We start from the raw sequence: 12,625 nt of genomic DNA on the forward strand, positions 1-12,625 counted from the left end.
TATCAAGGTTATATTATCCTATATTTTTCCCTTTTTATAACTTGAATTATAACTGACATAAACTACATGTTTAAGTGTGCAATTTGATGAGTTTTGACATGTGTATACACTCATGAAACTATTACCACAATTAAGTTAGTGAATACATATATCACTACCCAAACTTTCCTTGTGCCCCTTTGTAATCCATCCACCTTTCTGTCACTCAAATTTAGTTTGCATTTTCTATAAACAGAATCATACAGTATGTCTTTTTTGTTTGGATTCTTTCACTCACCATGATTATTCTGAGATTCATCCATGTTGCTGCATGTATCAGTAGTCCATTCTTTTTCATTGCTGAGTAGTACTGCACTGTATAAACAAATGCCAATTTATCCCTTTGGGATGTTTCTAGGTTTTGGATGTTACAAATGAAGCTGCTATGAACATTCATGTATAAGACTTTATATGAACATATGCTATCACTTCTCTTGAGTAAACTCCTAGGAATGGAATCATTGAATCAGAAGATAAGTGTACATTTAACTTGCTAAGACACTACTAAACTGTTTTTTCAAAGTGGTTTCACTGTTGCACATTCCCACTAGCAGTGTATGAGTATTCCAGTTGCTCTACATCCTTACAGACAACTGGAATGCTCAGTATTTTTCATTTTAGCCATTATAGTGAGTATATGGCAGCATCTTACTGTAATATTAATTTGCATTTATGTAGTAACTAATGATCTTGAACATCTTTTAAAGTGCTTATTGCACATCTGTATATTGTCTTTAGTGAAAATGTCTGTTTGAATCTTTTGTCCATTTTCTATCAAATTATCTGTATTATTGAGTTTTTGAAGTTCTTCCTCATTCACTTACTGTGCATGTAGAATAACACTTGAAAAAGTAAATTAAAAATTTAAGAAACCCTCTAGGTCTATCCATACTGTTACTAAAGGTAAGATAAGTCAGTCAGAGAAAGAAAAATACCACATTATTTCACTTACATGTGGAATCTAAAGAACAATATAAATGAACAAAATAGAAACAGACTCATAGATACAGAGAACAGACTGATGGTTATCAGAGAGGAGGGTTTGAGGGACTGAGTAGAAAAGGTGGAGGGATTTAGAAGTACATATTGGGAAAAAAGAAGTACAAATTGGTAGTTATAAAATAGTCATGAGGATGTAAATACAACATAGAAAATGTAATCAATAATATTTTAATAACTATGTGTAGTGCCAGGTGGGTACTGGAAATATCAGGGGGAATACTTCGCAAAGTATATGATTGTCTTACTACTATGTTGTACATGAGAAACTAATATAAAATAATATCAAATGTAAACTGTAATTGGAAAATAAAACTAAAAAAGTTTTAAGAATCTATTCCATATGTGTACATTTGGAGTCGGACAGTCTAATAGTCCATACACCAAAATTATTAACAACTCTTGTCTGTAGCAGAAGCGGTATGGGTACACATTTAATATATTTTCATATTGCTTTTCAACAATCATATAAAATGTGAGAAAGTTATTGTCTCTGGCTGAGGGAAAGTTATAAATAAAGCACAAATAAAAAGCCAAAAATTCGCCAGCAGCAACCAAATGAGGAAAGGAGTAAAGTCTCAAGTCATAAAGTTCAAAACATTATGGCTAAGAAAACAGAATAAAGATATAGCTCAGTAAAACTCCTTCCAATATGGAGATGTGCAAAACTGAGTGAGTGACTAAGCAGTCCTGGGATAAGTCAAGGAAAACAGTATCCTTAAGATTTGTGGTTCCAGATATCCCTGGGGAACCTCAACTGAGGCAGACAAGACCACTGGAGCATGTCATCTCTCAGGGCACTGGTATGAGCGAGAGGACACATCTGAACCTGGGCTGAGTGAGCTGGGACATTTAAGATAATTTTAGGAGACTGTAATCCTTAACCCCCAACTTGCCTTTTACAAAAAAAGTATATAAAAAGCAATATTCTATCTTTAAATCAAAATGTAGTGGGGAGTGTTTCAAGTTGAGGTGAGAAGCCTATCAAGAATTCACACACTATATCAGAGCAAAGAAAATATATAGGCAGGACTTCCCATGCTAAGCATGAGTAAAATAAAAGGAAATGATCTTGCAAATATATAAATATGCCATTAGGTGGGGGGTTGGGGGGGGGAAGAAATAACTTGAAAAATGAACAAAGAACCCATTCTGGAGAAGACTATAACCCTAGGAAAATAAGTAGGTTTCTTGTGAGTCTTTTACATTGCACAAAAATTGAATAAGAATATAGATTTGATAAAATACAAGAGTTCAAATACTAGCTGATAAATTAACAAAATCAGAGGAAAAGGAAGATTGAAATGAGAGAACAAATTAAAATCTAAATAAGATAATGCATTCAAATAATTAGAAACAGCAAAAAGGAAGGGAGGGAGGAAAAAAGGAAAGGATGGGAAGAGAAAACTGGCTGAAAATCAAAGTAATAGCACAGAGGAAAGGGTTGGGCTAATCATACTTAATTGTATTCATCTTTCTATTTTATCTCTTGCATTTAACTGTAAAAGAAAAGGACAGAAATGAAGAACAAAGAAATCCAATGTCCCTGAGGTAGAGAACTTAACTAATGAAAACAGAAAAAAAGTTCAGAGTATACAGTACAAAAAATTTGTCCAGCAGTAAAGAACTCAGCAAGGGTACAGTACATATTAGGGGAAAATGATACACCACTGAGACATATCCTTGCTAAGTTACTAAACTTCAAGAAAACTAGCCTGGCTGGTGTAGCTCAGTGGTTGAGCATTGACCTATGAATCAGGAGGTCATGATTCAATTCCCAGTAGGGGGCATGCAAGAGGCAGCATATCAGTGATTTTCTCTTATCGATATCTCTCTCTCTCTCCTCTCTCTATCTCTCTCCTCTCTCTCTCTCTCTCTCTCTCTCTCTCTCTCTCTCTCTCTCTCTCTCTCTCTCTCCTTCCCTCCCTTCCTCCCTCCCTCCCTCTTTCCCTCCATCCCTCCCTCTCTGAAGTAAATAAAAATACATTTTAAAAAAATAAAAGGAATTTGTTTACACACACACACACACACACATACACACACACACACACACAGTAAGTTACCTACAAGGGAGAAAAATAAGAACTAGCTAGCTAGCCTCAGACTTCTTCACAGTTACATCCAGTGGCAGAAGACAATAAAGTAATGTCTACAACATTCTAAGGGAAATAAAGTGTGACCCAAGAATATAATATCCAGCTAAGATACCATTCAAGTATAAAGGCACTAGGCAGACACTTTCATCATGAAAGAATGAAATAAAAATAGCTCCCACAATCCCTTCTTGAAGGAATTTCTCAATGAAAAAAATCCAGGTAACTAAGAAATAATAAATCAAAGTAAAGAATTCAGAAATGCAGAGAAGTCATGGTACCATGAATGGTTATAAGCATACGATCCTTTTAAAAATGAACCAAAACTCAAACAAACAAACAAACAAACAAACAAACAAAAAACAGATAAAACAAACAGATGATTTATGATAGCGTAACAGAACGTAAATGCCATAATAATTTAAGTAATAAAAATTGGGAGTAGGAGGAAAAGTTGGGAGGGAGTGTAAGAAACCTAATCTCCTCTTTCATAACAGACAGTCCACTGATAATGTGCAATATTGAATTAGATAGCTTTAAAAAATGACTAAATGACTGACCCAGCAACTCCACACCTAGGTATCTATCTACCTAAGAGAAATTAAAACATATGTCCAAACAAAAACTCGTAATGAATGTTCATAACAGCATTACTCACAAAAGTCAAAAAGTGGAAATAACCCACATGTCCCTAAACAGATGAAAGGAATGAATGTGATATTTACATATAATGGTATATTATTTGGCAATAAAAAGAAATGAAGTACTGATACCTGCCACCACATAGATGGCCCTTAAAAACCTTATGCTAAATGAAATAAGATGGTCACAAAGGACCACATATTCTATGATTCCATTTAAGTGAAACATTCTAAATAGGTAAATATATAAAAATAGAAAGTATATCAGTAATTGCTTAGGGGTGGGAAAGGATAGGGAGGCTGTGGGAATGACAGCTAAAGGACACAGGGTTTCTTTTTAAGATGATGAAATTTCTATAATTGATTGTGGTAATGGTTGTGCAATTCTGTAAATATACTAAAACCCACTGCATTGTACACTATAAGTGGATGATCTATATGGTAAGTGAATTTTATCTCGAAAAGTTCCTTAACAAAAAGACATTAGAAAAAATTAATAACTGTTCAATGTTTTAATAATATTTTTCTTAACCTTAGAGGGATGTTAAGGACTAATATATTTTATGGTTAAAAAAAAAAAACATTTGTCTGAATATTAGCAATTCTTCAACTTTACTTAAGTATTTCAGTCTCTGATAAATTCAAGTAAAATTAAACAAAATGTTTTAAATTTATTATGACCCTATATTACAAGTTTTTTCTATGTACCCATTCACTCTTGCCTCTATGTTTAGATATGCAAAAAAGATATCTGAAATAATTTTCATATAATGTGAATCCTGAGAAATAGGAATTTGGGCGATTTGTTGCTTGCTTTATTATTTCCTACTAGAGGCCTGGTGCATGGATTCGTGCACGGGTGGGGTCCCTCAGACTGGTCTGTGCCATCTTGCAATCTGGAACCCCTCAGGGGATGTCAGACTTCTAGTTTTGGCCAGATCCCCACAGGCCAGGCCAAGGTACTCCACCAGTGCAGGAATCCATGCACCAGGCCTCTAGTATGCATATGATCTTTGGTTAATCTCTTCCCACCCTTCCCCTGCCCATTTTCCCTCTGAGATTCATCAGTCTGTTCCCTGTTTCCATGCCCGTGCATTGAGCATTTGCCCCCTGGTGGTCAGTGCACGTCATAGCTATCGGTTGAGCAGTTGAATGGTTGCTTAGGCAACCATTATATATATTTAATCTATATCTATATCTATATCTATATCTATATCTATATCTATATCTATATCTATAGATAGATAGATAGATACAGATTAAATTTTCAATGAGTATGTGTTATTTATCTTTAAAATTTTCCTTACAAAGTAAATATGCCAAAGTATTATTATTTACATATGTGTAGTAGGATTAGGAATATTGTTTTCCGCCCTTAAAAATATTTTCATTGATTTTTAGAGAGAGAGGAAAGGAGAGGGAGGGAGAAGAGAAACATCAATGTGAGAGGGAAACATCGATTGGCTACCTCCTTCGTGACCCCTACTGGGGATTGAGCCTACAACCCAGACATGTACCCTGACCAGGAATCAAACCAGCAACCTTTTGGTGCCTGGGCCAATGTCCAACTATCAGCCACATTGACCAGGGCTTTTCCCCTCCTTCTTTATTCTTTTCTGTACTTTCCCAATTTTCCTACAATAAGCATCTATTATTTTAGAGACAGAACGAAGTAAAAATAATAGAATTAAAGAAATGTATAGTAGTTCTTGAAATGATTGGTTCTTACCTGGGCTCCTTCTGTTGCTCCTGAATGATCTTTCTTCCTGGCCAGACATCACCCATCTGTGACTGATGATGGAAGGATTGTCCCACAGTCTCTCTTTTATTCACTTCAAGACAAACAAAAACATGGCAGAGTGGTGGTGATGGGGTGAGGGGGAAGGAAACACATTACACTTGCAAAAGATATGGCAATATAATCTTTATGTTCCCCCACAATCAGGTTGATTCCATGAAGGTAAAATACCACCAATAAGAATACATGAGGATTTCACACCAGAGGATCTATGACTTGAGGTCAAACACCTAAAGGAACCACCTCCAGAAAGATCCTGTACCTGCAGGTTTGCGGCGCAGGGACATCCTGATTATCTCACTGCCTGTGCGGTAAGCAAAGCGATTCAGTTTCTGGTCATAAAACCAGTCTCCAGTTGCCTTCTTCAGCTCTCTGGGAAGTAATATAAGAAAATGACAGATATATAATGGTCCTTGTTATTCAACCAACGAAGGCTGAGAGGAGAAAGTCTCACCACAGCTAGGGCCTCATTTCCTCTCTCTACTCGGCCCTAAGTGACACTCACATTTCCTTGGCGCACACCTTGCACCTCCAGGTACCATTGCTTTCATGGATACGGCAGTCTCGGCACACCAGGTGATTACAACCCCGACAAGTGTTGGTCTTAGGAGTCAAACGGCCCAGGTTCTCCTGGCACCGGGCACAGGTCCGATCACTATAGTGTTGGCTGCCCCTCTTGGCCCCTTTCCTTTTTATCTCCAGTAATTCATTCTTTAATCGCCTGCCAAGACCCAAAAAAAGAAGTACAAGTTGATTTGGGATCTGCACAGGTTAAAGAGAGAGGAATTGTAGAGTAGAGACAGTAAAACTATTAAGTTCTGTGAAAGCAATCACCTCAGAGCCCAACCTAAGCCAATGAAGAGTTGTAAACCTCATATACAAGTTCCTCTGAAAGTCATATGAGAGTTATAAGAAAAAGTCTGGATATCATTGGTCAAAGGCCTAGGAACCCATGCTTTTTCTGGAAGTCTTACCTAATCCTTTTCTCATCTGCTTTCCGAAGTTCCTCATCTCGTTGTAGAACACTAAGGATCAAATCCCTTTCCATCTCAGACAGAAAAGAGAGGTCAAGCATCTCCGACATGATTTATTCTATTTTTTCTTCTATTCTTCTTTCTTCAAAACAACCAGAGTAGGAGAGCTACCAGTGTTGCCTGAAATAAGTTAAGAATTAATTACACACAGATAATTTACTCCAGAATAGGCCCACAGCTCCAGAAGCTTTTAGTAGATCACTTTCCCCTTGAGTCAGGCTAAAGAGACAATCAATGCAGCCCAGCTGGTGTAGCTCAGTGGTTGAGCATTAACCTATGAGCCAGGAGATCATGGTTCAATTCCTGGTCAGGGCACATGCCTGGTTGCAGGCTCAATCCCCAGTGTAGGAGGCAGCCGATCAATGATTCTCTCTCATCACTAATGTTTCTCTCTCCCTTCCTCTCTGAAATCAATAAAAATATATATTTTAAAAAAGAGACATTGTAGAATTATCTGACCTATTTACCATTCCTACCTCCACCTGAATTAAAGATAGGCCTTTGATTTAAAATTAAGATGCTTTGATTTTTCAAGTAAAAAAACTTATTCATGACTCTGGGCAAGAGTTGGGTCTTTCATCTTGGTCAGGAAAGAGCTCAGACCAAATGAGTCAAACTCCCCCTACACCAAGCAGATCCTCAATCATCCAATTTTTAATACTTCAAATGTTCTCAAGCCCCAAGTCTGTTAATGCAAAAAATCAGATAGCTTGTCTCTGTAGTAGAAGAGAAAACCACATGAGGACTCCTGCCAGTTGAAGCCCATTTGTCCTTTCCTGGCCAACTTCCATGTTCCCAGGATTTAGTCAGCTTTCTGCTGCATTTCAAAACTTCCATCATCTACTCTGTCTCCCAAAGTTATTTTTTTTAATTTTATTTCATTGTTTGAAGTATTACAAATAGTTGTACATATGTCTCCTTTTTTCCCCCATTGATCTTCCCCCCGGTTCCCCAGAAAACACCCTCACCGCCCCCCCTCCCAATGTCTTGCATCCATTGGTTGTTTATATACATGCATACAAGTCCTTTGGTTGATCTCATTGCTAACACTACCGCAAGGATATCTTCACCCATTTCATGCACATTTGTTGAGCACCCACTCTGACAACCATGTGCAAAGTGTGGGAAATAGATCCGTAAAACAATCCCTCCCTTAGGTTCACAGAGTAGTAGGGTGAACAGATACACAAAAATACAGTACAGTGTACTAGGTTCTATCAGAGGGATCATAAGTTAAATGCTATGGAACTTAGAGAAGGAAGTAACTTGCATAGAGAGGGAAAAGAGAGCATTGCATACATGGAAGGCTTTACCGAAGAGGTGAATTTTGTCTTATACAACAGAGTATGTTTGCTGGTAGAGGACAATGGTAGGAGAGATACTCTTAAAAATGAAGAATTTTAAAATTCATTATATAGACAATATAAATCCATCAAACATCTTTGTTGTTGCTTTGTTTCTTATATTGGGAAGTCACATGATCAAATTCATTTTACAGAGATCACTCTAGCTATAATATAAAAGACTGATTTAAAGGACAGACTGAAATGAAATTTGGTAGTACATAATACATTGTAAAATATGCATACTTCTTAGTCAAACAATATCACTTCTAAGAATCTACCTCATAGAAATATTCACACAAATGTGAATGCAAGGGTATATGTACAAGGATGTTACTGCAACATCATTTGCAAGAGAAAAAAGTTCTTTAACAAAGGAATCATTAAACTAAATACTACTTCCATATAACAGCATACTATTTGGCCATTAAAAAGGTGGTAGATCTGCCGAAACCGGTTTGGCTCAGTGGTAGAGCATCGGTCTGCGGACTGAAAGGTCCCAGGTTCAATTCTGGTCAAAGGCATGTACATTGGTTGCGGGCACATCCCCAGTAGAGGGTGTGCAAGAGACAGCTGGTCGATGTTTCTCTCTCATCGACGTTTCTAGCTCTCTATCCCTCTCTCCTCCTCTCTGTAAAAAATTAATTTAAAAAAAAAGGTGGTAGATCTATATGAAAATGCATTCCTTAGTGGAAAAGAAGTAGTTGCAGGAAAATATTGAATGATCATTTTTGGTAAAGTATTTATCTATACATTTGTATATGCTATAAGAGAAGAAATAGGTTTAGAAGTAAGGCAAGAAGCATAGTTTTAGTCATATTGAGTTTGTCCTGCATACAGCATATTCAGGTAATTAGACCCAGGATGTTGGAGGCACAAAGATGGACATTAGGAAGAGAGACTATATCTGAAAATATATATTTGGTAGTCATGTGAGTCAGAGCCCAGGAGAGAGATATGAGGTTCATACTTACTTTCTCTGCTCTCCCTTAAAACTAGACAACAAACCCTTTTCAACTTAAATTGTTTGTGTGGCTTTTGTTTTTTGTTTTGTTTTGTTTTGTTTTGTTTTATGAATTCCCTAATGGGCAATCCTATGCAATCCTATATAATAAAAGGCTAATATGCAAATAGACCAAACAACCACAACTGAACAACTGATCACTATGACATGCACTGACCACCAGGGGGCATGTGCGGAACATGGTGGGCATTGGCTGCAGCAGTATGGTGGAGCAGGGGGGGGGGGGTGCCAGACCAAAGCAGGGTGCCAGTTGGTAGGTGCTGTCAGCGGGTACAAGTGGCAGCTGTCAGCCCCAATGGCCTCTCAGGGCTTCTCCACCTCCCCCTCCTCCTGAGGGGAGATCGGGGCCGGCAGCTGCCTCTCGCACCCGCTGCCAGTGATGGCCCCACTTGCACCCACTGCCAGTGCCAGAGCTGCTGCTCTCACTCACTGCCAGTGTGTACCCCGCTCGCACCTGCAGCCAGCACCCCAACCACCACTGGCACCCACTGCTGGCGCCCAGCACTGGTCCTGATCACTCAGCGCCATCAGTGGATGCAAGCGGCAGCTGCTTGCCCTGATCTCCCCTGAGGGCTTCTCTACCCTCCTCTGCTCCTGAGGGGCAATCGAGGTAGCAGCTGCTGCTGGCACCCACTGCTGGAGCAGGCTCCAATCACTTCACACATTCAGCGGGTGCAAGTGGGACCAGCACCATCAGCATATGGGAGTGGAGGTGGTCAGAGCCAGGCTGCCAGCAGACAGGTGACCAGGGGCCATGGCAGGAGAGGCTGGGTGGGAGCTTGGAGGATGGACTGGGACCCACTTCTGTGCCTACCACAGCCTTGTGGCCCAAAGTTCCTTTCAAGGTTCATGAATTCTTGCACTGGGCCCCTAGTAGAAATATAAAGACAGAAAGCTATACAAGTTCCTGAAACCTCAACATTTTCTCCAATTGATTAATTCCTGGTCTTTATTGAACTATACAACAGCCTCTTCCCTAGGCTCTTTCTTAGATAGTCTTGAGAAAATCATCTTAATTCTTATCCCCAAGGAAAATATAAACTCTCCATTAGAACAAGGACTTTGTCAACTTTATTCTATGTATCTGGACCAGAACCTAACACAATACTTGGCACACAGAATTGCACATGCCACCACTATTACTGATTATCACTGTTGTCATCACCCCAACATTTCCATTTATTGAAAGTTTACTATATTCCAAGAAGTAAGTATTTTACATATGTTAACTAATTTAATCTTTATAGAAACTCCAAGAGTGAGGTACTATAATCTTCATTTTATAAATGAGAATTCAGGAGAAGTTAGGTTAATTTCCTCATAAATAAACAGCAAGTAAATGAAGTTGCTGGGATTCAAACCCAGGCATTCTGATTCTAGAGCTAGTGCTTTAGTGGCTTGAATCAGGTAGGATAATGGCCAAAGCAATCTATACTAATAAAAGGGTAATATGCAAATTGGTCAGGACACCCTCACAGTAACGACCGAACAGTAGGCAGTGTGGGGCGCCCAGGCCAGCAGGGGGGTTAGTGAGGGATGACCAAATGACTGAACAGCAAGCTTTGTGGGTGACCAGGCCAGCAAGGGGGTTAATGAGGGACAACCAAATGACTGAACAGCAGGCTGCATGGAGTGACCAGGTCAGCAGGGGAAGCAGTGAGTGGTGACCAGGCCAGCAAGGTGGGGCAGTTGGTGGCAACCAAGCTGGCAGGGGGGGGCAGTGTGGGATGACCAGGCTGGCAAGGGGACGGTTGGTGGCAACCAGGCTAGCAGGGGCGACAGTGAGGGGCAGCCAGACCAGAGGGGGGGAGTAGGGGGCGACCAGGCTGGTGGGGAGGCAGTTGGGGTGACCAGGCTGGTGGGGGGGGGGCGTTGTGGGTGACCAGGCTGTCTGGGGGGGGGCAATGAGGGGCAACCAGGCCAGCGAGGGGGGCAGTTGGGGGCAACCAAGCTGGCAGGCAGAGGCAGTTAGGGGTGATCAGGCTGGCATTGGGGCAGTTAGGGGCAGGCAGGCAGGCGAGCAGTTAGGAGCCAGTGGTCCCGGATTGGAGAGGGTGCAGGCTGGACTGAGGGGTTCCTCCCACTCCTGTGCACAAATTTTGTGCACCAGGCCTCTATTTATAAAATATTGAACAGAGCCTTGTGGAAATGAATTATCATATGTGTGGTTATGGCTAAAGCACTGCTCAACAAATCAGCAGCTCCTGGATTACACAGGTATCATCAATTTCCTAATCTCCAAACTCAGCTGGACCCTCATTATATTTCTACTAGCTTTTAGTTCAGTTCCCTTACCTAATGCCTTCAGGTTCCTTTTATTTTATTTTATTTTATTTTATTGATTTCAGAGAGGAAGGGAGAGGAGGAGAGAGAGACAGAAACATCAATGAAGAAAATCATTGATCAGCTGCTTCCCAAATCCCCCACACCAGGGACTGAGCCCACAATCTGGGTATGTGCCCTGAACAGGAATCTAACGGTGGCCTCCTGATTCATAAGTCGATGCCCAAACACTGAGCCACACCAGCCAGGCCAGGTTTTATTTTAAGGCTTCCTGTCACACTCCTCCCACTTCCCATTGCTCAAGTCCTATCAGACATCCTTATCTCATAATTGCAATATGTATATATTTAGCTTCAGTCATCCATTACCTTCATCATCTCCCTGTCTCTTTCCCATCACTTGAAAATCTTTCAGAAAACCCACATCCCATCCCCAGCCCTACCTTCAACTATGGGTTGCTGAGATTTCCAACATTAATCCTGTTACCAGCCAACTAACTTGAAATGAGATCTTACAGAATCAGTAGTGGGGAGAAGAAAACAGAATATTAAAGGCAAGCAGAATAAGGAAAGCATTGAAAAAAAAATAGACAAATAGAAAGCAAAAGGTAAGAAGGTAAAAACAAATTTCAATCCTATATAATAAAAGGCCACCCACCATAAGGGTAACAACCAGAATGACCAGAGACTAGAACCACCTCGGCCCCTCACTGGGCTGGCCCCAACCCAAGCAAGTGGTTAGGGGCAATCAGGCCAGCAGGCAGAGTGGTTAGGGGTGATCAGGTAGGCAGGCCAGTGGTTAGGGGCAATCAGGTAGGCAAACGGCCCCTTGCAGGGATGGCCACACGCCCCAGCAAAGAAAGAAGGAGGCCTAGATCACCTGCGCCAACTCTGTGACAGGTGTGCAGCTGGCCAGCGATCACTCTACAGAGGGAGGCCCAGGCCAGCCAAGCTATCACACCCTATTCCTGTCACCTGCAGAGGAAGGCCACTGGTGTCAGGGGGTGGGGAGCAGTGCTGCACAGATGGCAGGCAGTGGCAGCGGTGGGGGTGGGGCCAGCTTCCTACAGCCTGGGGAAGGAAAGCCCTGATAGGCCCTGATCTCAGGCCAGGCCTAGCAACCCTACCCAAGGGGTCCCGGATTGTGAGAGGGTGCAGGCTGGGCTGAGGGACCCCCACCCGAGTGCACAAATTTTCTAGTATATAAATAAACATAAAAAGCATAAGTTACCAAAACTCACCCTATAAAAAGCAGAGATTAACACACTGGATAAAATTTTAAAAGTCAGCTAGGATGTCATTTTATAGGAGTCACATCTAAAACATAAGGACGAAGAAAGATTAAAAGGAAAAAAGATGGGGAAAGATATAT

The 12,625-nt window shown here is 40.7% G+C and overlaps 1 protein-coding gene across 3 annotated transcripts in view; it reads right to left on the bottom strand.

The window, feature by feature from the left end:
* SYTL4 (synaptotagmin like 4) overlaps window positions 1-12,625 on the bottom strand; it is an 82,458-nt gene that overhangs the window by 38,637 nt on the left and 31,196 nt on the right. For all 3 annotated transcript variants that reach the window (XM_084869599.1, XM_084869598.1, XM_084869600.1), the window contains exons 2-5: window positions 6,545-6,724; window positions 6,076-6,291; window positions 5,833-5,942; window positions 5,502-5,604 (exon numbers count right to left, since the gene is read on the bottom strand). In XM_084869599.1, the coding sequence (XP_084725725.1) occupies window positions 5,502-5,604; window positions 5,833-5,942; window positions 6,076-6,291; window positions 6,545-6,654 (539 nt within the window). In that variant the 5' untranslated portion in view covers window positions 6,655-6,724. The remainder of the gene's footprint in view (window positions 1-5,501; window positions 5,605-5,832; window positions 5,943-6,075; window positions 6,292-6,544; window positions 6,725-12,625) is intronic.

The sequence above is a fragment of the Pipistrellus hanaki genome (assembly GCF_964339955.1).
Source record: "Pipistrellus hanaki genome assembly, chromosome: X".
NCBI lineage: Eukaryota > Metazoa > Chordata > Mammalia > Chiroptera > Vespertilionidae > Pipistrellus > Pipistrellus hanaki.